The sequence below is a fragment of the Lycium barbarum genome, chromosome 6 (assembly GCF_019175385.1).
Source record: "Lycium barbarum isolate Lr01 chromosome 6, ASM1917538v2, whole genome shotgun sequence".
NCBI classification, from domain to species: domain Eukaryota; kingdom Viridiplantae; phylum Streptophyta; class Magnoliopsida; order Solanales; family Solanaceae; genus Lycium; species Lycium barbarum.
Window position 1 is genome coordinate 120,260,056 of NC_083342.1, and position 22,438 is coordinate 120,282,493.

The 22,438-nt window shown below is 35.5% G+C and overlaps 1 protein-coding gene and 1 non-coding gene across 4 annotated transcripts; both read left to right on the forward strand.

Annotated features, from left to right (window-relative positions):
* The first annotated feature begins 5,359 nt into the window (after positions 1-5,359).
* On the forward strand, positions 5,360-16,988 carry LOC132645940 (ATP-dependent DNA helicase Q-like SIM). 3 transcript variants are annotated; one of them, XM_060363201.1, is made up of 16 exons: positions 5,364-5,531; positions 6,041-6,658; positions 6,749-6,968; positions 7,050-7,160; positions 8,189-8,378; positions 8,903-9,251; positions 10,055-10,281; positions 10,947-11,003; positions 11,684-11,764; positions 12,007-12,070; positions 12,962-13,061; positions 13,140-13,223; positions 13,652-13,739; positions 13,837-13,929; positions 14,788-14,880; positions 16,541-16,988. In XM_060363201.1, the coding sequence occupies exons 2-16, from the start codon at positions 6,082-6,084 to the stop codon at positions 16,838-16,840; spliced, it is 2,634 nt and encodes an 877-aa protein (XP_060219184.1). In that variant the 5' UTR covers positions 5,364-5,531; positions 6,041-6,081; the 3' UTR covers positions 16,841-16,988. The 3 variants fall into 3 exon arrangements, 2 of the variants coding, with proteins under 2 accessions (XP_060219184.1, XP_060219183.1); XM_060363200.1 differs by having other exon boundaries at positions 6,071-6,658; XR_009584201.1 differs by lacking the exon at positions 16,541-16,988 and having other exon boundaries at positions 5,360-5,531; positions 6,071-6,658; positions 13,652-13,743.
* Positions 16,989-17,529: 541 nt separating this feature from the next.
* TRNAG-CCC (transfer RNA glycine (anticodon CCC)) lies at positions 17,530-17,600 on the forward strand. The gene has a single exon. It is a non-coding gene; the product is annotated as a tRNA-Gly (tRNA).
* Positions 17,601-22,438: the final 4,838 nt, after the last annotated feature.

Genomic DNA, 22,438 nt, shown 5'->3' on the forward strand with positions numbered 1-22,438 from the left:
CCTTTGTTTTACGGACTATCCAATATACCCTGCACGCAGAAAATACCAACAAAAGCCACACAGGGCTAACCAAGCAATATATAAACATATGCGGACCGGCCGCCTCGGCGTATAGGATCGCCCAAACAACATATGCGGACCGGCCGCCTCGGCGTATGGGATCGCCCAAACGACATGTACATACATCTATACAGAAAGACCCTAACCCACAAACATGTCCACAGACCTCTAAACAGACCGACAGAATCATATGACGGGACAGGGCCCCGCCGTACCCATGAACGAATATATACAAATGCACTAATAAATATATATACCAAAAGTATAAGCTCCGGAAAGAGAGAAGCACTCCGAATAGCAGAAAGGGTGTCCTAAACAGGTGGATCACCAGGCTGTGCGTCTGTACCTGCGGGCATGAAACGCAGCCCCCGGAGAAGGGGGTCAGTACGAAATATGTACTGAGTATGCAAAGCAGAAGGTACAGAAATAAATCTGAATAATAATCGAATCAGATATATAGAAAATAATACATATCAAAATGTTTATTTCCAAAGTATAAATTATGCATAGGGCACTGGAAAATGTGGTCGCCCGCCTGTCGATGGCGCCACAACACAGCATAACACCAGAAAGTTTCAAATCTCCGAATCCCCGTCACACATCACAACACAGCATAACGCCAAACACAGCATAACGCCAACATAAGTGGAACCCGGCCCTCGAGCGAGGAGCACGGTGAACCATAAACACAGCATAACACCGGAATGTATCAAAAAGCGCACGACAACAGAACCGGCCCGGGAACCGGCGAACGATATCATAGCAGGCACGAGCGGAGTAGTGAGGAATCATATGCATAAAATCATTATTATAAATCCTAAGGATAAGTAAAATAGTCATATTCGAAATCGGAATAATAATTATCACTTTTTGATTCAAAGTTGTCGAATTTACATAAAGGGCGTCGCGGGACCCACGGACGAGTATAGACCCGAACTGAGCCCGCCTATGAAAAACATACCCATTATACATCAAGCAAACTCCTATAAAAATTATTGGAGCGATCCGAGGCTCTATGCGAAAAATATGGCATTCAGAGATTACGAAATTCCTTAAAGTGAACATTTTCTATGCGAATTTCGGAAAGCGATTACTTCAAATACATCATGGTTCATATTTCATAAAAACATACATAAGAGTGCCAAAGAATATATATATGGATCATAACATGCTCGGATCTCGAATTTGGAATTCCCTTAAAGCTCTAATCTAGCCTATGTGAAACTAAGGCATGCCAAAAGAAGGAAGGTTGCTTTACATACCTCAAACGCTCTCCAATATGATCCAACTCAAGCTAAGTCCAAACTATGATTCGGGCTGCCCACGATCTAAAAATAAGCCATAAAATGCCAAACATTAGCTAAAGACTCTTTGGGCATTAAATTCCAATTTCGCTCTTAATTCTACAGAAATTTGGGCAGCATTTCCCCTGTAAATAGGCTACCCCGAGAATTTAACTCGGCCGTATCAATCAACAACAACAACAACAACAACCAACCTAACAACATCAATAATAAATTCGGAAGACAAAATAACATTAATAGCTCTCTTTTTCATCATTCGACAACTTTCCAAATATTCATTTCAACGGCTCACATTCAAGCCACCACATCGCTCACACATTTAATTATCCACCCGAGTCTTTACCACAATATTCTAGGACATTCTAAACAATCCACATAATATTTCCAACGACCTGAAAATTTTTCCACTGTTTGGCCGAAAACAGTCCCCTTTTCCATTCCTCATTTTCAAGTCATGTTTTGTACCACAATCCACAATATAACGATATGATTTTCATAAAATATACAATTTACGTCAAACGCACAACTAGCCTCAAAACATCCCACAATTTCTCAACATCAATCTTGAGCCACTTAAACACTTATTTCCAACTAGAATTCGTTTCGACGATAACTAAAATACTAAGCGATAGTATTACGATCTTCGACACATTATAAAACTCACATTCGCCCGCGCCACACACATACACATGTTAATGATTCTTATATATACAAATTTTATTCAATGCACAAAGTTCTCCAAATCAGTCCGCAACGCTTACTATGTCAATTTGGGACATTAAATTCTCATTTCTAACCTACAAGTCATCACCATAACCATTACGACGCTAAGCGAGATTAATTCCTTCTTTGCTACAATTTGGAGGCTATAAACACGGCTACACTACACATATACATGTATCGATGATTTTTATTCTTTTCCCCACTCGATACCAATCTAACATAATATAGAATTAATTCATCAATTCCATTTGTCACACCCATATACACGGCTAGAACACCCATCACACAACCCACTTCCAATCATACTATATTTCATGATTTCCATCCCTATTAACATACCATAACATGAATAAATGTTCACAACACAAAAACAAGAGCAAAACATACCTTTCTTCTTCAACCCACCAAATAGTTAGGGTTTGCAAATGGGTACAACTAATGGTTGGATGACCCGAACAACTCTTCCACGCTACTTAGGGACCTCAATATAGTGGGTTAACACCAAGGAAATAATTTTTGGGAAGCTAGAATTTGATTTGGTTTTCCTAAGGTTGGGCCGAAAACAGTGGGGGTTGGGAGCTCTCTATTTTCTTGTTTTGTGCTAAGTGATGAAGTGAATAAATGAGGAATGAAGACTTGGTCTTCATCTTTTAAGTGGTTCACAAAATATCCACATTGCCTTGGGTCCACACAATGTGTTGGACCAATTAAAATTGGTCACACAATGTGTGGGACCCCTTTTTTAATTCACACGGCCCCCATGGCATTTTTGGCACCACATTTTAAGCACTTATTTGATCTAAATAAGTCTTAATCATTAAGATCTATAATAAATTCTTTAGATCATTAAGAAATAATTTTGTGTGAATAATTTTCACCACCACTCCGTCCACAACCATCAATCACCACCACTAACCACCTTTGTCATCGCAACCACCACTACTGTCGTCGCTAACCACCAGTCACCATCGCAAACCACCTCTATCGTCACAACTGACTGATAACCAACTGTTGTCAACCACTACTGTCAGTCGCTACCACACCCACCATCTCCATCATTATAATTATATTCATTGTCGTCACCCCCGCCATCACTATCAGTCACTACCACCGTTGTAGTCAATCCCTATTACCAACTACTTTCCAACTAGCGCCGCCGTTAACTACCACTTGCATCATCGTCAACCACTACACATCCTTCAACCACCACCAACACTGGCAACTACTAATATCAACCAACTCCACTATCACAACCACTACCGCTAACCGCCACCATCACACCAGTCACTACAATACCAACCACCCTACCATCACAACTATGACCATGACCATTAATAGCCACTTGCAACCATTACCACTACAAACTATCTTCACCATACTAACAAACTTCAATGATTTATTTTTTAATCAAATATTAATTTTATTTTAGTAAAATTATATTTTTATTACTTAATAATTTTTTTATTTGAATTGTATATTTATTATATTTGAAATAAATAAATTATGCACATTCAGATGTTAAAACAAACAGTCTTAAGCATTCAATGTACATATAGAGATAGCATGCTAATCATTCAGATGAAATAATCTTAATAGAAACAGATAGGGTCTAAGTGTTTTTTTTTTTTTTTAATCTTACAACCACTTAAAATGTCTGAATGGATCTGAATTATTAAAATATGTAACAAAGTATTAATATCATTAAGATGTCTATTTAAAGATTTTTACAAAGTTGACAGTTCGCCAATTGCATCCACTCACCACTATCGCTATCGCCCATCATTATCAATTATAGTTGCATCTATGCTCACCGTTGTCGACTACCACACACAACCACCATCCTCGGCCACAACCGCCATTCTCAGTCACAACCACCACTGCACCAATACTACAATCAAGTGTCACCATTACTAGCTACCTTTTATAATTATCACCACCAATCACCATTACCGCAAGTACTAATAAACACCACTGATAATCACCACCATGAGTAACCAATATATATCACCAACCACCGTCATCGTTCACAAGCACTAGTTTTCATTATCATCCACCATAACTATCAGCCATCACCATCAACCACTATTGTCGAGCATTATCACCGCTAACTATTACCTACAATGCCACCCCCAATCGGCTTTCACAATCACCACCACTAGTCATCTCAAAACCAACCACCACACACACACATATATATATATATATATATATATTAATCTAGTATTTTATTAAAATTTTATATTTTTATATTCTGAATAATGATAAAATTTGTACATTCGGATGTTAAGAAACCAAACAATACAATCTTAGTTATTAAATATTCAGATCTTAATACAATATCTTAATATTCATATGTGCATTCAGATTCAAACATTTAAATCTCAACATTCCAATCATCAGTCACAATCACCACCATGCCAGTATTGCAATCAGCTGTCACCATTACTAGCTGCCATTTACAATGATCACCACTAATCACCATTACCACAACTACTGCTGAACATTACTGACAATCACCACCATCAGTCACCACTATATATCGCCAACCACTGTCATCGTTCACAACCACTATTAGTTTTCACTATCACCCACGATAACTATCAGCCGCCACCATCAACCACTAGCTATTACCCACAATACCACCCCCAACCAACATCCACAATCACTACCGCTAGTCATCTCAGAACCAATCACCATACATTATATATATATATATATATATATATATATATATATATATATTAATCTATTATGTTATGATTTTTTTTATATTTTTTAGTACATTCTGATGTTAAGAAACCAAACAATATTATCTTAATTAGTTAATATTCAGATCTTAATACAATATCTTAGTATTCAGATTCAAACATCTACATCGAAACACACATTTTAATATTTAGATGTGTATTCAGATTTATACATCTTAATTAATAAAAATAAACGAGGCCTAAGACACTTAATAATACTTACTTTACGATATTTGAAAAAAACCTTTATAAGTTTCAGATCGAATGACATTTTTTCAAAATTGAAAATTGAAATCAAATAGTGCAAAGCCAAATAAAAAACCGAATGCACACCCTATTTTTACTCACAACGGAAAATGTTACTAGCAGTAAGTATTTAAACCAAACAATATTAATTAATTATAGAAGCGATATGGAGTATTAAACAAGAATATGCATTATTTAACTATGATTTAATTATAAAAATTTAATTACACTTGTTATGTGTATGAATTTCCCAATTGACCGGATGAGCCAAAGTCAAAAACAAAAGAAGACAACATAAACATGCCCAACTTATATGCAGTTGCCGACGACGTCGTAAAAATATTTTCGCTTCAAACCTTGGCTAAGCTTTAAATTTGGCGGGGCAGACCATTGGGATCCAATTTTGCGTTTCTTGAACAACAATAGGGTTTTCTCAGTGTTCGTTAGAAAGGTAATCAACAGCACCTCATTCCCTCTCTAATAATCGCCACAGGCACACATTAATTAGCTCGATTATGTTAAGAACAAATATTGTTGGAAAATTCCATCTTAACCTATAAGAGTTTAACAATTAGTGGGGTGGGGAAATTTAGACCTAATATCACTTGGCGATAATTGGGTAATTATGAAAATAAAATGTCTGATGTGAGAATTTCTTGTTAATTGAATTCTTGATTGCAGCATTGAATCAAGAAAACTGAAACACTTTTCCTACATTAAAATTGTAGCTGCAAATATTTGTACTATTAAATTGTTATGGTGTGTTTAAGTCCTCCAAGATAGTCAATGTAGATGCAAAATTTGTACTATTGAAATTAGTGTTGTGTTTGTAAGTTCCCCCAAAACAGTAAATGTAGCTACGAAAAATCTTACCAAGTGGTTTTGTTCAGCGAGTTTTCATTTTGTTTGATTGTAGTTCAATCTGGACTCTCTGACTTTTCTGTGTATGTGTACTCATAGTGGCGTCGTTCTTGAAAACAATTTTATCAGGGTGAAGTTAAATGGATCGGGACCAAGTTGTTGCTGAATTGGTTGGAATGGGGTTTGAATTATCTGATATTACAACTGCTGTACAAGTTGTGGGTCCATCAATTGAGGGTGCAATTGATTATCTACTCGATGATTCTCGAAGAAACAGTGCGAGTGCATCAACTAGTAAAGCGTGTTTCACCAGCCGTGCTGGAACGCTGGGGAAAAGAGGTTCCTCTTCTTCGTCGTGCTCTGCAGACAAAATGCGGCAACCAAACATAAACGAATTCATTCAATCAGCAGGTAGACCTAAAAGAAGTAAGACAATGAATAAGTTGAGTACGTCTCAATCAGAAGTCTTGCAAAGAGATACCGGAGGTCGAAATGTGCATCCTCCTTTAGAGGATTCTGATCTCCACATTGCAGCTGAAAAAGATATATTATCATCTTATTGTAAAGATGAAGACATTGGACCAGATTGGGAAAAGAAGGTTAAGAATTTGTTGCAGAAGCACTTCGGATTTTCATTGTTGAAGGATTTTCAGAAAGAAGCTCTGGAAGCTTGGTTATCTCACCAAGACTGTCTTGTTCTTGCAGCAACAGGATCAGGTATTAGCCCGTCACACTTTTTCCTTCTTCGCCACTGTCTTCCTTTCAGTAAGATGTGATTCTCTGTGTCTCAGAGTTATGTTTCTGCAGGGAAATCTTTATGTTTTCAGATTCCAGCATTGCTGACCGGGAAGGTTGTTATTGTTATATCGCCGTTGATTAGCTTGATGCACGATCAGTGCTTGAAGTTAGCAAAACATGGTGTTTCTGCTTGCTTCCTTGGATCTGGTCAAACTGATCGAAGTGTCGAGCAAAAAGCAATGGCAGGCTTGTATAGCATCATTTATGTATGCCCTGAAACAATTCTAAGGTATTGGGCCTGTTAATCTTATGAATTGTAGTATTGGCTGTTGTTTGACAGATGAATTTCCTGTCTTTTTTTTTTGGCCAGACTCATAAAACCCATCCAAAGCCTTGCAGAAAGTCGTGGAATTGCTCTATTTGCAATTGATGAAGTTCATTGTGTTTCTAAGTGGGGTCATGATTTTCGACCAGATTACAGGTATATATTCTTTTATTTGCTTGATAAATCAGGCTAATACTATTTTCTGTTGGTGGTCAAAATTTTCAGTAACCGAATAAGCTCTTCGATAAACATAAATTCTATAGCCTGTTTCCCTAGAGTGCACAAAAGCAAGAAGGAACTTCTTTACCTTCCACACAGTGTTTACATACCATAAGCACCATGCCAATTGTAGTCGTTGGAGGTGGTAATTCACCTTGGAGGGTGGGGGTGGGCTCACCTTCCGTATTCTGGTTCTATGTTTGTTTAGGCATTTGATCATTCAAAAGAGAGTGTTACCAGTAACTTTTAGTGGATGAAGCCAGTGTTGTTAAAGGCGCTTAAGCTCTAAAGCGAGGCGCAAAACATGTTAAGCGCTTTGTCTCGATTTATTGGCGCTTCAGTGTCGTCACCAAGGCCTTAAGGCATACTGTTCCTTGCCAATGAGTGCAATTCTGAAGATGCGACACTAAACAATTGATATTTCACCTTTCCATGTTTTTTTTCTTCAATTTCTTTGTCCATATATTGGTTATTCATGCGTATGATTATTAATCTTGGACTACATAGTGCTTGCAGTGTAGATGTGGTCTTTTGCTAGAGCAGGCTATCAAATTACACCTGACTATAGTATATCCCATTTATTTCTCTTATTCTATTACAGTGTTTTAACTCCGCCTGTGTGAGCTCGCTCACATTGCCGGTCCCAAGCCCGGATAAAGGAGGAGGGTTGCCGAGGGTCAATCGGAAACAGCCTCCCTACCCAGGTAGGGGTAAGGCTGCGTACATCTTACCCTCCCCAGACCCCACTATTGTGGGATTACACTGGGTAGTGACCATTCTATTACAGTGTTTTGATCTACTAGTTGGGTGTAGATATGGTACTTAATACATCATTGTTGTTAACTAATAAGAAAAATTGGCATTCATATGAGTGGGCAAACTCCTCTGAGATTTCTCTTATCCAACTCCATTCTTGCCAAGCAAAAACTGCAATAAGATATTGACATAAATTTTGTATGTAATAGGCGATTATCTGTTTTGAGAGAGAACTTTAGAAAGGATACGATGAAGTTTCTGAAGTTTGACATCCCGATCATGGCACTGACTGCTACTGCCACTACTCGTGTTAGAGAAGACATTCTGCAGTCATTGCACATGTCAAAGGCAACACATATTGTTCTCACGTCGTTTTTCCGGCCAAATCTCCGATTTTCAGTAAGTTAATCTACAATGTATGTATGATATTCCTTTGGTTTGATATTCCTTTTCTTTCCTGCATTTGCCTTCACTGCACGGTTTCATTATTTGCTTTGTTTTGTGTGAAGGGTGCTTTCTTTCTCTTATTTTTCTTATTTTGTTTGTGGAGGGGGTTGCAAAATGTTTGAGAACACATTTCTTGTGATTTTTATACAGTGTTTCATACTTAAATTTTGACATTATGTTTGCCTATCAATTGCATCCTGTAATTCACACTCAAGAACTAAAGTACTACTTTCTTTGATCATAGTTATGGTATTTTAAGCTAGATCCTTAGTCTTTTTGTCACTTTATATCTGCTGCATAATACGATGAAAGGGATATACTGCATAAGTGCATATTAATATGGTTGGTTTCATTTGAGTGTTTTTAATTTTTTTGCTACAATATTAATGCTTGAACCTTCTAAAGATACAGTCTTCACTCTAAGAACATATGCTGATAGAAATAATAACAATTCACGTCATTTCTGCTGTTTGCAGGTGAAACACTCTAGAACATCATCGATAGCATCCTACAAGAAGGATTTTCATGACCTGATAAGCACTTATTCCGGAAAAGGGAAGTCTTGCTGGAAAAATAAGTTAATGTCTACAAATCTGGAGGAGAATTCTGAAAGCTCTGATAGTGCTTCCAATGGTTGCATGGATGAACATAATGGAACTGATGAGGTTAATGTAGACAACACTGAGGGAGATGCTATTTCTGAGAGTGACGATGAAGAATGTTCTCCTGGGAGATATGACTCAGATCCTTCGAAGGATAGACAATTGTCTGTTGAGTTTCTGGAAGATGAGTGTGATTTTGTGCAAGATGTTGATGATTTGGATGGTAAAACTCTGTTTTGGGACTATTCATTTAGACAGTACAGATCAAATTTTAAAGAGAATTTGATTGAATCCATCTTCCATGTCACTAAAGGTTTACACAACAAATAACTCGATCTGTTATCAAAAGCCATCAGAGACCTTGGAATTTTTTGTGTGTAAATATAGAGAATATTTTTAAAATTTTAATAGTTGTTACCTTAGTGTGGATTGAAATTACTCCGTTTGTTTTGTCGTATCTGCAGCAGTACTTTCATCTACATTCTAAAGTGTCTAAGTTTGAATTCACTTACTGGCAACAATCACTGGACAATCTATCATCACAACGGTGCAAGATCGTTTAGTATGAGGTTTTAAGAGGATATAATCTTAGCTTGCCAAAGAGATGGCTTATCCCTGGTAAATTGATAGAAGAAAAAACCTTGCATCTTCTTATCCTATGACACTACTCTCCTGCATGATCAAAAGACCACATATGATGAATGTATCTCATCCTACTCTTTCTTGCATTCTCAAACTTGACCTTTTGTGTCGTAGATAGTCTCTTCATTTCTTAAAACCAAACAAGTGAAATGCTTTTTGTGGATTTTCCTCAGCCTCTAGCTGGCAATGTAGCAGCTTAAGTAAAGACTTCATCTTCTCGAAAGCAATGTCCAGGACTCCAGGGTACTTTTTAGGGGTTTCCTCAATTTTTCATTGGCTACCTGGAATATAAATTTGTTATGTTAAATTGTACGCTTGGTCATTTACTCCTATAATTTACTTTATGAATTCAAATAAATTGTACTGATGTTAAAATTGCTGCAGTTTCTTGTGGTGAATTTAGTGGAAAACTACCACTGAAAGGTTGTAGTGATTTTGTGTTGCCCAAAACACCTGATGTACCCAGCAACCCAGAAGAAAGAGCAAAGCTTCGGTACAAAGCATTGGAAGATGGACCAACAATAATCTATGTCCCAACTAGGAAAGAAACATTAAGTATATCAAAATTTCTTTCTAGATCTGGGATCAAGGCTGCTGCTTACAATGCTAAGGTAATTGATATATCCAATCAGTTATAGTAATTATCTCGCTCTTCCTCTGATTTTATTGATGTTGAGTTTATTTTGCCACTAAATTATAATTGTTTGAAGGAACGAGAAAAAAGTATTTATAATTGTTTGAAAGACTTCAGATTTTTGCATAGCCTCACGATGTAAGGGCAAGTCTTTAAGATGCAAAATACCATAGTTGTGAAAGTGGACTAAATGTGATCATAAGCATGCTGTTCAATTGGTTTGCTTCCATGTAATTAGGTATATCTTGTCACTAGTGATATTATGCGTTACATGCCCTGCTAGATTAAAGTCAAGGTCTAAATATGTCACAGCCCAAGTCCATGGACGTATTGTCCTTTTTTTCCTAACAGACCTTACGGATTTGTCCCTTGAGCTACGCCACCATCGAATCCAAAAGCGCACGTACCATGTGAACTTCACTCATCTCTCAAACTTGGGATTTGCCTATGTTGTCATATGTACCCTTCTTTGGAAGCTTGCCAGCTTAGCAGCCCTCCATCCCTTCTCTTTGACCTGCCTGCATCAAGCTGCCCACCGTCATGAGCATTCCACAAAACGATGCTACTCAGGATTGAAGTTGCTTGATATACTTTTTCCTTGTGGATGGAGAAGTGACATTTTCTTTTTCTTGCTCGTTTCAGTTGCCAAAATCACATCTAAGGCAGGTGCATAAGGAATTTCACGAGAACACTTTGCAGGTAAAGTTAAGGTGATGTGTTAGAACTTAGATGAAGTAATGTAAATACACATTTTGTATATTATTTAAAAGGTTATTGCATATCTGAAGGTCTTTGATCCATTGCATTCAATATTCAATATTTTAGACTGATCTGTGCATATTCTCTCGTGTTCAGAGGAAATTCAATGTTGAACCTTTTAGCCTCATTTTTGTGCGAGCCAAGTTGGATTAATCTTTATGTCCTCATTTCTTTATAGGTTATTTATCTGACCTTACAGATTTTAGAATGTCATCCCAATAATTCCTTAATGAACTTTCCTTCTCTGTAATTTATAAGCAGGAATTTGGGATAGATGATACACATATACTTCCGAACAAAACTATGTTTGTTGAAGCTGATGTTTAATATTGGCTGGCAGATCCTGACCTAATTAGTTATTTCACTTTTGAGAATTGTTTAATTTGATATCCTATTATAAACTGTTGCATATTACTTTTCAGTGCTGGCTATCATCTTTTACTTGTTTCAAACATTTTGCATGCCTGTGTCCACTTTAACTATTTGATAAAATAGCATCTTTAAGATATCCTGACAGCAGATCGGCGATTTTCTTGAGCTTAAAGTTGTTTTACTTACATTTATGTTTTACACTTGTGCATTTACTAATTGAGGCTATACATTGTACTTTTGGAATTCAGGTCATTGTCGCAACAATTGCCTTTGGGATGGGAATTGACAAGTTAAATGTGCGAAGGATCATCCACTATGGTTGGCCCCAGGTGCAATTACTCAGCTAGATTTCCTTAATGTTTTTTGCTGTTGTTTACTCGTGTAAACGAACTACATGAAAATCTTGACCACATTCTCATTTGGTCTTTCTTCTTTAGCAATATGATTGTACAGATGCTTATGGGTGTACTTAAGAAGCATTATGTTTAGGACCTTGTTCGAACTATTTTCTTGTCGTTGCTTCTGGTGTTACATGGCTTAAATTTCATTTATGCTTCTTGGTCAATTACAGAGTTTGGAGGCTTATTATCAAGAGGCTGGTCGAGCTGGTCGGGATGGAAAAGTTGCAGATTGTGGTCAGTTAATTTGTTTCTTTTTATCTGTGGTTTATTTATCATAATCTTGAGATAGAATTTCTACTTCAAAGAGAACAAAATTGTCATCCACCGGTTCTATCATTGATAGTAATGCTTGGGATGGTGAAATGAAGCAATTTCCTGACCCATGCATGAGACTCAGTTTCTTGGAGAAAGAAAGTTAAACTCAACAATGAGCCTTAAAGCAGTGCTGATTTTAGCAAAAAACTGGAAGTTCTATGATAGAATTCAAAAGCTGAGAACTTGGTTTCTTCAAATACTTAAATATTGGAATTTTCTGTCATGGGAAAAGGTTATGAAACCTGTTATTATAGTATAATATGGATGCCCACAGAGAAATATTGGCATAAATACATGTCATTCTTTCACCTTTTCTTGTCTGTTTGACATATTTGATGAATTGATTAACTTTAAAAACTTAGGAGCTAATCCTAGAATCACATCATAGGGTCAAAATGGTTCTCATTAGAAAAAGTTAAATAAATGTTCGACCAAGTGTCTTCTTGAAGGTACTTAGTTTAGAAGGAAAAGTAAGACAAAAAACATAATAATGACACAGGGACAATAAGGGAAGAAGTGGAAAAGATTTAGTGCACAGACTACGAAAATAGATATGGTGAAAGGAAATCTGACATTGTCAAAGTACTACTATATGAATAGCTATGGTGATAAGGAACCTCATGCCTTCTTCTTGGTTTAGCAAAGTTTGTCCTGCTGTGCATTAAGGTGTGGTTTTGATACACTTCACCAAATGATCACTTATTCAACTTGTATTATCCAGAAGAGTCACATTTATCTCATAGAGCTGGGACATCGGCTCCGAAGATGCACTACATGTATATTTAAGCTGTTCGATTTCTTGTGAAACAGTTCTGTATGCAAACTTGTCAAGGACACCTACACTTCTACCGAGTCAAAGAAGTGAGGAGCAGACAAAACAAGCATATAAGATGTTGTCTGATTGCTTCAGGTTGTAAGATAATTATTAATTGAACGGCTTCGACTAGTATTTTGGTTTTCCATCTTATGTGTTGGTTATGTTCAACAGATATGGAATGAACACTGCTTGCTGTAGAGCCAAGACACTTGTGGAGTACTTTGGCGAGCACTTCCTTTTGGAGAAATGTCTGGTGTATGTCAAGAACACTTGCTATTGTGCTTTCTCTTTTGTTCCTTACAAGCTTCTTCATGTCAAGGATGTGTGCTTGTGCTTTTCTTTTGATTTTCTTCCACTTTCCCTTATGGGGTTAGTGTGGAGGGCACATAATGTCCGTAGCCTGGTTTCTTTCTAATATTTGACTCCTCTTAGGTTAGTCTAGAAGTTGAGGTTTTAGGTACTCGTTTTATCATAGGACATGCTACATAAAAGAGATGTTCATTTCTAGCAGTTTGAAGTAAAATGACTTGCTATGCATGTAAAGATGTGCCAAATGCATCCCATTGCTAATATCTTTTTCAATTCATGCTTATTGATGTTGGCCTTTATCTATAGATTTTCCTTACTTCCGATGAGATTTCACTTTCTTAGTTTATGTCTTTTACCTGGTACATAATGCACAGGTGTGATGTATGCATCAAAGGACCACCTGAAAGACAAGATTTAAAGGCTGAGGCGATGATCTTCTTGCAAGTTGTTGCTGCTCATTGTGTGAGTACATCTGCCATCTAACATTTGCTTGTGCTTCTTTGTACTTCTGTCATCTCATTTTGGCATTGCTGGTCTTTGTTAATCCTTTCTGGTGCAGAGAAATTTTGCAGACATCTCCTATGGTGGCTATGAAGGGAGACTTGGTGACAGGCCAAACATCAAGGCTTTAGTCAGCAGAATAAGGGAACAGGTACTAGTTCTGCTCAATGCCCTCGCTTCTTCTCTTTTCCCCTCTCCCTCTCTCTCTCTCTCTCTCCCTCTTATCCCTTTCTATCTGCTAGTTTGATGTGCATGACCCATGTGAAATTGTCAGCGAAGGCCTTTAGAAAGCATGTCTACCAAGGGGTATGACAAAGAGACCTAAAAAATTTTCCTTCAATTTGAATGAGCTTCTTGTCACTAATTTCTGGATCTTTCTTGCACCGCTAATAGAGTTCCCTGGAGATATATGCTGTTTGTAATTCTGGATTGCTCTTGAAGAGCCTTCTTCAGAATCTTCTTTGAATCATATGTTGGGATGCTTATAATAATCTGTAATTCTTTGTCTCTTTTGTGTAAAGCTACCATGTCATACTGAAAGTAGCTTTAACTTGTCGAGCAGATGTCCTCCACCTACATGTTAATCCTACTCTAGTAAGTTGTGTTTAATTTTGCTCATCTCTGAAAGGCTGCCTATTTTCTTTTACAGAGAACTTTTACCATCCACTGTGCATTAATGCTGGTATACTATACCACTTTAAAGTTACTCATTTTCGAGAAGTACTTTAAAGTTACTCATGCGACTTTCTATTCTTGTAAATCCTCGTACTTATTGAGAAAGATCTTTATCTCTATGTTTTGAAGCCAATCTTTCAACCAGCATATAGCGTTGACTCCACCCCTTTTATTTCGTGTTCAATTGGTGTAAGAGAATAACAATATATTTCTTTTGCTGAAATAGATCTTCTTTTTTATTGTTTTACAACATTGCTGTTAATACTCTTTTGTATTTACCTTTTCCTATTGCAACTCTAATCTTGTCATTTGTTTTCTGTATATTGTGTTGTAGTATCAGCAATTTAGTGCAAGTGACATCTTGTGGTGGAAAGGTCTTGCTCGACTTTTGGAAGTTAAAGGATTTATTAGGGAGGGAGATGACATGGTAAGCTTTCTGCATAATAACCGTAGTTATTTCACATAGGTACTAAGTTTTGGCACTATGTTTCTCAAATCCATCCAATCTTTATTTACTTTTACGGCCCTATCTGATATATCCTTCTCCTTTTATACTTCACTGCATTATGGGTCAAGTCAGTCATGCTGTTCTCGATGCTGAAAACTAGGATCTTAGAAACATGTACAATGTGGCAAGGAGGGGAAACAAATACTTGGAAGCCTTTCTAATTTGCTATTATTGGTCTAATGAAGGTGCAGTTAGTTTATTCTTTTTTTGTAAGTCAAAAGGTTTCAGTTAGTTTATTCCTTCTTTGTAAGTAAAAAAGTTTCACTAATAAACATCAAGTTGGTTCAGTTAGTTTATTCCTTTTTTGTAAGTAAAAAAGTTTCACTAATAAACATCAAGTTGGTGTCATACAAGATGTGCGTGTGACTTTGCTGGAGTCATACATTATCTTCCACCAAGTTTGACCAACTGTCCATACAATATGGTATTTTTTTCATCATACCGAAATACAGGTGAAATAGAAAAAATCTTCTAATACTTTCTCCGTCATTCTCGCTATTATGAAACATTCTCCTATTCCATTCGTTCCATATACTCCAAATGAGACAAGATGGTCTTGTCTTTCATGTTGCCGTCCTTTCATTGCCGATCCTCTTCGATCTTCAACTAGTAATTGTTTCCTTCACTGTCCGTGATAAAACCCAACAGATGTTAAGCAATGAGAGTGCAACACCCCATAGTTGTAAAGCCAACCTCCGATGCAACAAGAGATGATTAGTATCTCCTCCAGATTCTTTGCACATACAACACCAACTCACAAATATCCTGCTGCTCTTTCTTGTGTTGTCTCCTGTTAAAATTGCATCTCGCACTGCACACCAAACAAAGAAAGTTACTTTGGAAATTTGGTGTTCCAAACCTTTTCCCACGTATTGCTGTTGTCTCTCCTTTCTGACAATTCTAGATAATAGGTTTCAACGGTGTTTAGCATCCACCCCCTCCATATCAGTTTATCGCCTCCCTCATCCTCGGTTGGAGAATTATATTTTCTGAAAGTATAGTATTGCTGTTATAATTTGAAATGTCCTAGATGTGATCTTTTTTTAATTAAGAAAGAGGTCAAGGGTTTTGAGACAAAGCAAAAAGAAAATAGATGATTTTAATGGGACAGATGGTCTTATGATTAGATTGTCCTCCAGGAAAGTTACATTATTTTGAAACGTTCTACGAAGAACAAGACATTTAATTCCTCCTTTGCTTTGTTCCCCAGACCTCACCTTGTGGGATTACGCTGGGTATGTTGTTATTGATTTGTTCATTCTATATTTGAGATTTGCTTGTTTTATCCATCTGGTTCCTCCTGCTTGATGGAGGATGTGGCAAGATAGAACTAGCCGAATGTGTGAAAGTTTGATTGTAAAAACAGCTGCTGTTTCACGACAATATTGGCATAATGCCTATTAGAAATGATAATCCTTGAGCGGTATATTTCTGGGAGGGGGGATAAATATTTTCATTTGGTGCAATATTTCCACTTTCTTTATGTTATGCTGCCTTTGAAATCAATGTTGAACTGGTAGTATGTTTGTACGTGGTTATTTTCAATGACACGGCTAATCATTTTTGGGGAATGTTACAGACCCGTGTTCAGATAAAATATCCAGAACTAACAGAACGTGGAAGGCAGTTCCTGAGTTCTGAAACAGAGCAGCCATTTCAGGTTTATCCTGAAGAGGATATGTTGCTGTCTATTAGAAGCCCCAAGTCTTTTTCCAGTTTTGCTGAATGGGGAAAAGGGTGGGCTGATCCCGAGATCCGTCGCCAACGCTTGCAGAGAAAACGAACGGGGAAATCTCCAAGAAAACGAAAATCGCGTAAACGTAAGCCTGATTGTAGTACAGTTCGAGGAAGATTGACTTCCAAGCTATCAAAAAAGTGACGCAAACGTGAACTATTGAACTGGTTAAAAAGAATGTGACTATTGAAGATTGAAACAATCAGCCTTTTAACAAAGATTGAAGATTGTAATTTGCACGATCCCATTCTTTATTTATTCATCCACTTTATGTTCTGGTTTTTGATTGATAGATCCTTGTCGGGTGTCACGTTTGTTTTCTTCTGTCTTTATCATTATTACTTTTTTTTGGTCTAAACCTAGCTCCAAACTTGGAAATGTAAGTGAAAAGAAGATTTAAGTGGAAAAACAGTACATGCAGAGGGGGCTTATATACCCATGTATGAAGATCTACATTCTGTGTTGAGATGCACGAGGGCCTGAAGCAAAATGGAACCCTAAGAGACTCCTAATTGCAACCGTTCAACAATCTAACGTGAACAGAGAGTCTTTGCAGCGTCATTTTGGATGATTTAAGTTTTCTCTTTTTCCGAATGACATCGATAATTCACCTTATGGAATGATATCTTCATTATACGACTGATAGAGTGAGAAAGTGATAATGAAAAACAAAGGAAAGATCAAGCCTTTTAACGTGAATTCAGGATAGGAAATCAATGACTTAAAATAAAAGAAAGATGTCGGTAAAAGTATAGCTCCCTTTTCCGCCTGGTTTTTGGCATATGATATGACTTAAAGTACTTATAAGTAAATTAAAATGCCCATAACAAAAAGCGCATCTGGTGTAGTGGTATCATAGTACCCTCCCACGGTACTGACCAGGGTTCGATTCCCTGGATGCGCATGTTAAACGTTTTTTTGGCTTTGTTCCCTTTCCATGTCCTTCCAAATTATAAGTCCCAGAATCTTTTCTTTTCATTCCACTTCCAAAAATGTTATATTCACTCCAAATTCTACCATTATAAAGTTCCGTATTTAAAAAAAAAAAAAAAAAAAAGTGTGCATTTGAAAACTAAGCAGAGAAGGAACTTTATTCTCCACAAGGAAGTAATATAAAGTCATGCCATTTTCAAGTCTACCCCTACACACAGCAAAGAATCTATACCCCTTCTATTATTTCACTCCAACAACTCTTTTATAATTGGTGAATTCTCAGCAGAGCCTCAATGTATTTTAACAACATCACCTTTGCACTTATAGGCTTCTCAACATCATTCTTGCTATACTTGCCAAACTTGAGGAGAAAACAGAAGCAGCAGATTGCAGCAGAGAAATTGAGGATAATAACAGAAGCATTAGAACTAGCAGAGGAAAGAGTTTTAAGGTATGAAGAAAGACACGACAAAATACTAAACCAAATATGTTCACATTACATTGTAAATCAAGAAATATTAGAAGCATTTGCTGGTGCTCGAGAAGCTATGAATGAAGCACTAGAATTTGCTATTATTCTCAGAAATTTGCAGCTAGAAGTTATCAGATTGTACCCTGAACCTGATGAAGGTGCTTCTAGGCCTGTTTGGTTACTTGGGAAATCAAGAAGACAAAGGAACAATAATTAGAGTAATACATCATGCATTAGCATAGATCAAGAGTTACATTCCTCTTTTCTTTTTCTTGATCAATAAAAACAAGATAGCCAAGACATTAACTAACATCACAGCCAACAAATTCATATATGTGGACTATAGTATTTGCTTTCTTCTCTAAAGCAAAAGATCTGCCATAACTCTTTTCTTTACATTGAAGTCTTTGTACAAAAGCAGGCAATTTCTCTGATTTGTGACTATAGAAAAAGAAATTTAACAAAATAGTTAGATAGAACCGGACCAACTTAAAAGACTAGACACATGATTAGTTTGATTTGGTTTGATATGAAAGAAAAAAAACGAATGAAACTGATATATAAATTTATTTATTAAGATAAGTACTTTATAAATTTATGTAATTTTTTTCTTTACAAATTAGTCTAGACATATTCTTGTTATTTGTTGTGATGTAGTATTTAATAAGACTATTACAAAGGATCTACTTTTGTTTATTTTAAATGCTTGATTTTAATGTGTATGGTCATTTTCAGAGTACAAGTTGTATAAAAAAATTCATTCTCTTTGTGCTTTGAGATCTTGTTTACGAAAAGTAAATGGGGCATATCTATCATTTTGATTTCATATTACGATTTATTTATTCTTTTAAATTTTGTGAAGTTTGAAAGCATATATGAATCTATCAACAAAAAGAAATGATTGTCATGGTTTACGGAGAAAATTTCTCCATAAGGATGTCTCAATAGGTTATGTATAAGTTCGTCTATTTGATAAATACTTACTAAATATATATTGGCTAGTGAAAAAAATTCTCTTAAATTTAATACATTGAGTGATATCATCTAAACTGTAAGACCAAAATAACTCACCAAGAAAATATGTAACAAAAATAAGTTAGAACGGGGAAAAAGAGCTTGGGAAAAAAGAAGAAAGAAATGAGAAGAGAAACATAACCTGTTTGAATGGGCTTATGACTTTAGACTTATAAGTCATAAGTCATAATTGAGGAATTCTCTTAAGTCATAATTGAGGAATTCTAACTTATAACTTTTAACTTATTTTTGTTATTTTGGTTTAAAAATAAGTGTTTAAAGTATTTTTTTATCTCACTCAAACACTACAAAAGTGCTTAAAAACTATTTTGGCTTAAAAGCACCTAAAATAAGCCGATCCAAACAGGATCATATACCACGGGTACTTTTCTAAGTTGCCAAATTATCTTAATTTGAGAGGAAAAATTAAAGTTCAATTTGTTCAAAGAAAAAACTTGGAGGTTATATGTAATTTAAGGTTATTTTAGGCACAAATGTGATTTAAGTTTTTCCAATTTGATATATATATATATATATATATATATATATATATATATATATATATATATTTCGTTCCATCCATGGTTGTAAAAGACTCCGCTGTAGCACTGGCAATTCCCATCTTTATCTGATATAATAAAAAATGGAATCCGGGTTCCAAGCCCCGGCAGCGGAAAACCTTTTTTTGATATGTATATTCCCTTATCATTTGCGTAATTTTCTTTTTCAACCTTTCAATAAATAAATGTGAAATTCTCAATATTATTGACAACTGTAAACACTTAGTTGTTTTCTTTTGACAAATCTAAACTAACAAAAAATTGCTCCGAAACACCATTCTTTAGACCAAATAATCCTCACAAGTAAACTGTAACAAAATTAAAGAAAAATAAAATGAAAGCAATTAAAGAAAAGCAAAGAGAGAAGAAACACATACCTTGGATACTGTTCTAATTTTCCCGAGTCATCTTAATTTGAGAGGAAAAAAGAATAGCAGTTTCATCTTAGTCCAAAGAGAAACTTTGAAGTTTATGTTAATATATATTTAAGTGAAAAGGACAAATTTACTTCTATATTTTTAAATATCGTCTACATTTAACTTCTGATATACTTTGTAAACAAGAATACTCATGTCGTTACCATTTTTATCATACATGCCGCTATGTCTAATGGAGATCCACCATTGCTAGGGTTCAACTAGTTAAATCCTACGTACCCTGACATTTACTTAAGGAAAACGTCACTCGGCATGCCACCTTAATTACCACCATAACCCTTCCCCCTAATAATGTCAGCATAAGTAAATACTTAAAAAAGTGCTCACTTCTTTTTAATTTGTTATGGCGAGGTAATAAAGTACAATTTTTATGCATCCAAACATTTATTAGAGATTATAACTATATTAGAAAGTCAGATAGTATTTTAATAACATTTTTGAGTAGTAAAAATTGATAACAATATTTAAGTGTTGGTTGAACATTCAAATGAAGTCCAGAATAAATATTAGTTGGGAAGGAAACAACTTCTATCTAATCATCTAGTAGAAATGTTCTCCGTGAGAAATATTTTTTAGCAATCAAACATTAAATAATAATATACTTTTTGAAATTATTCTCAAATATTTTTTTTTTATTTAAGTAAATGGAAAATTAAAGAGAACCACATACATGGGATACTTATATAAAATTTACCAAATTATCTTAAATTGAGAGAAAATGGGTGCTGGTTTTTTCAATCCAAAGAGAAACTTTGAGGTTATGTCATATGTGTACTGTTAGGCAGTTCTTTCTCCAATAACAATATTTTGTTCCGCTCCGCCATAGCACTGGCAGCGGAAAATATTTTGATCATTTTTTTCACTTTTTTTTTTAAATTTTAATTTCCATAATTACCAAGGAAAAATAGGTTATAAGTCAAAGAAAGTTTGCGGGATAAGGGATAACAATTCTGGGACAAAATAGTATTGTATTTTACTTGCATTTGGTTGAAGTATTAATTCTGCAATTAACAATCTCGAGATTATTTATATCATAATTATGGTACTATTTTGACATCGCACTCACTGTGAGATCTCGGGATTAGTAATATACCAAAATGACATGCCCTTCTCCAAATCTTTCCTAAAGTCCTTTAAAACCGCCAATATTAAAATTGAAAATCAAAATTTATTTAGTATAAAATTAAAAACATATTTTATAAACATATATATATATATATATATATATATATGTTTGTATGTATGTATGTATGTATCCTCTTTAGTCGAATGAGCTATTCTTATTGATAATTTTGGATAGCTTTTCAACTCAACATAAATACCTCCTGACCCAGATAGTACGAGTGCACAACTAATACCATGGGTGAATTCACATTAATTTTAATTACGGTACACGTAAACTTAGTAACTTTTGTCTAAACTCTGTATATATGTTTAGGTGTTCCTAAACATCTTTGATTATGAACTCAATTATTATTGTATATTTTAACTTGAAGTCGATGAAAAAACTCATAAACTTCAATTTCTGAATCCATCTCTTACTATTATCAAAGAATGTAATAAATGTTAAAAGTCAAGATAATATGCCAAAGAGTATAATAAAATGTCAAAAGTCAAGACTATGCAAGGAATATTATCCAGAAACCTTCTAAAAGCAAACACTAGCTAGGAGCTCTCATATTTAACGTCCTTGTGGTTTGGTCACAATTGAGTATGGAGTCTATCGAGTATCCATTGAAGTCATGAAGAAACCAAAAAGTGAAACACGATAATTTATTTGAAACGACACAGGAGTACATAAATTGGGACGAGTAGATCAATGTGGACCTCTCGCTGCTACTCGTTTAAAAGATATTAATCCTTTCTTTGATAAGCTATGTAAAGATGAATTGAACCAATTGACTAACATGTCGAATGATGTGAACCAATGATTAAAGAAGAAAAGTCTGAGACATTGCTGACTTGACAAATGAGTTGACGTGAATTGATGCAATCAGCCTTAGCCTTATATGTGAACGAGTCAGTAACTTTTTTAACCCATAAAAGTGTCTAAAGTTATCAAAATACTCTGTTAAAAAAATAAGAAACAAATTATCTTTTGCGCATAAATTTAGTGCGCAATAGGACTAAAGTGTAAACTAAATTTGTGCGCAATAGTGGCTAACTAAAAACCCCACTCGTCTTCCCCACCCGACCAAAGCCCCACCATTTAAAAAAAAAAAAAAAAGATGATCCACTAGTTTTCAGTGGTCCCCACAAACTAAACATCGTTTTTGAATAATTATTAATCTAAAAGTCAATATTCTTGGTATATTCAAGGCAAGGA

Excerpts from the sequence above, each read along its gene's own strand:
- LOC132645940 (XM_060363201.1), top strand. The coding sequence starts at position 6,082 with ATGGATCGGGACCAAGTTGTTGCTGAATTGGTTGGAATGGGGTTTGAA. Across the intron at positions 6,969-7,049 it reads TGCCCTGAAACAATTCTAAG|ACTCATAAAACCCATCCAAA; the intron begins GTATTGGGCCTG and ends TTTTTTGGCCAG. Across the intron at positions 8,379-8,902 it reads GGCCAAATCTCCGATTTTCA|GTGAAACACTCTAGAACATC; the intron begins GTAAGTTAATCT and ends TGCTGTTTGCAG.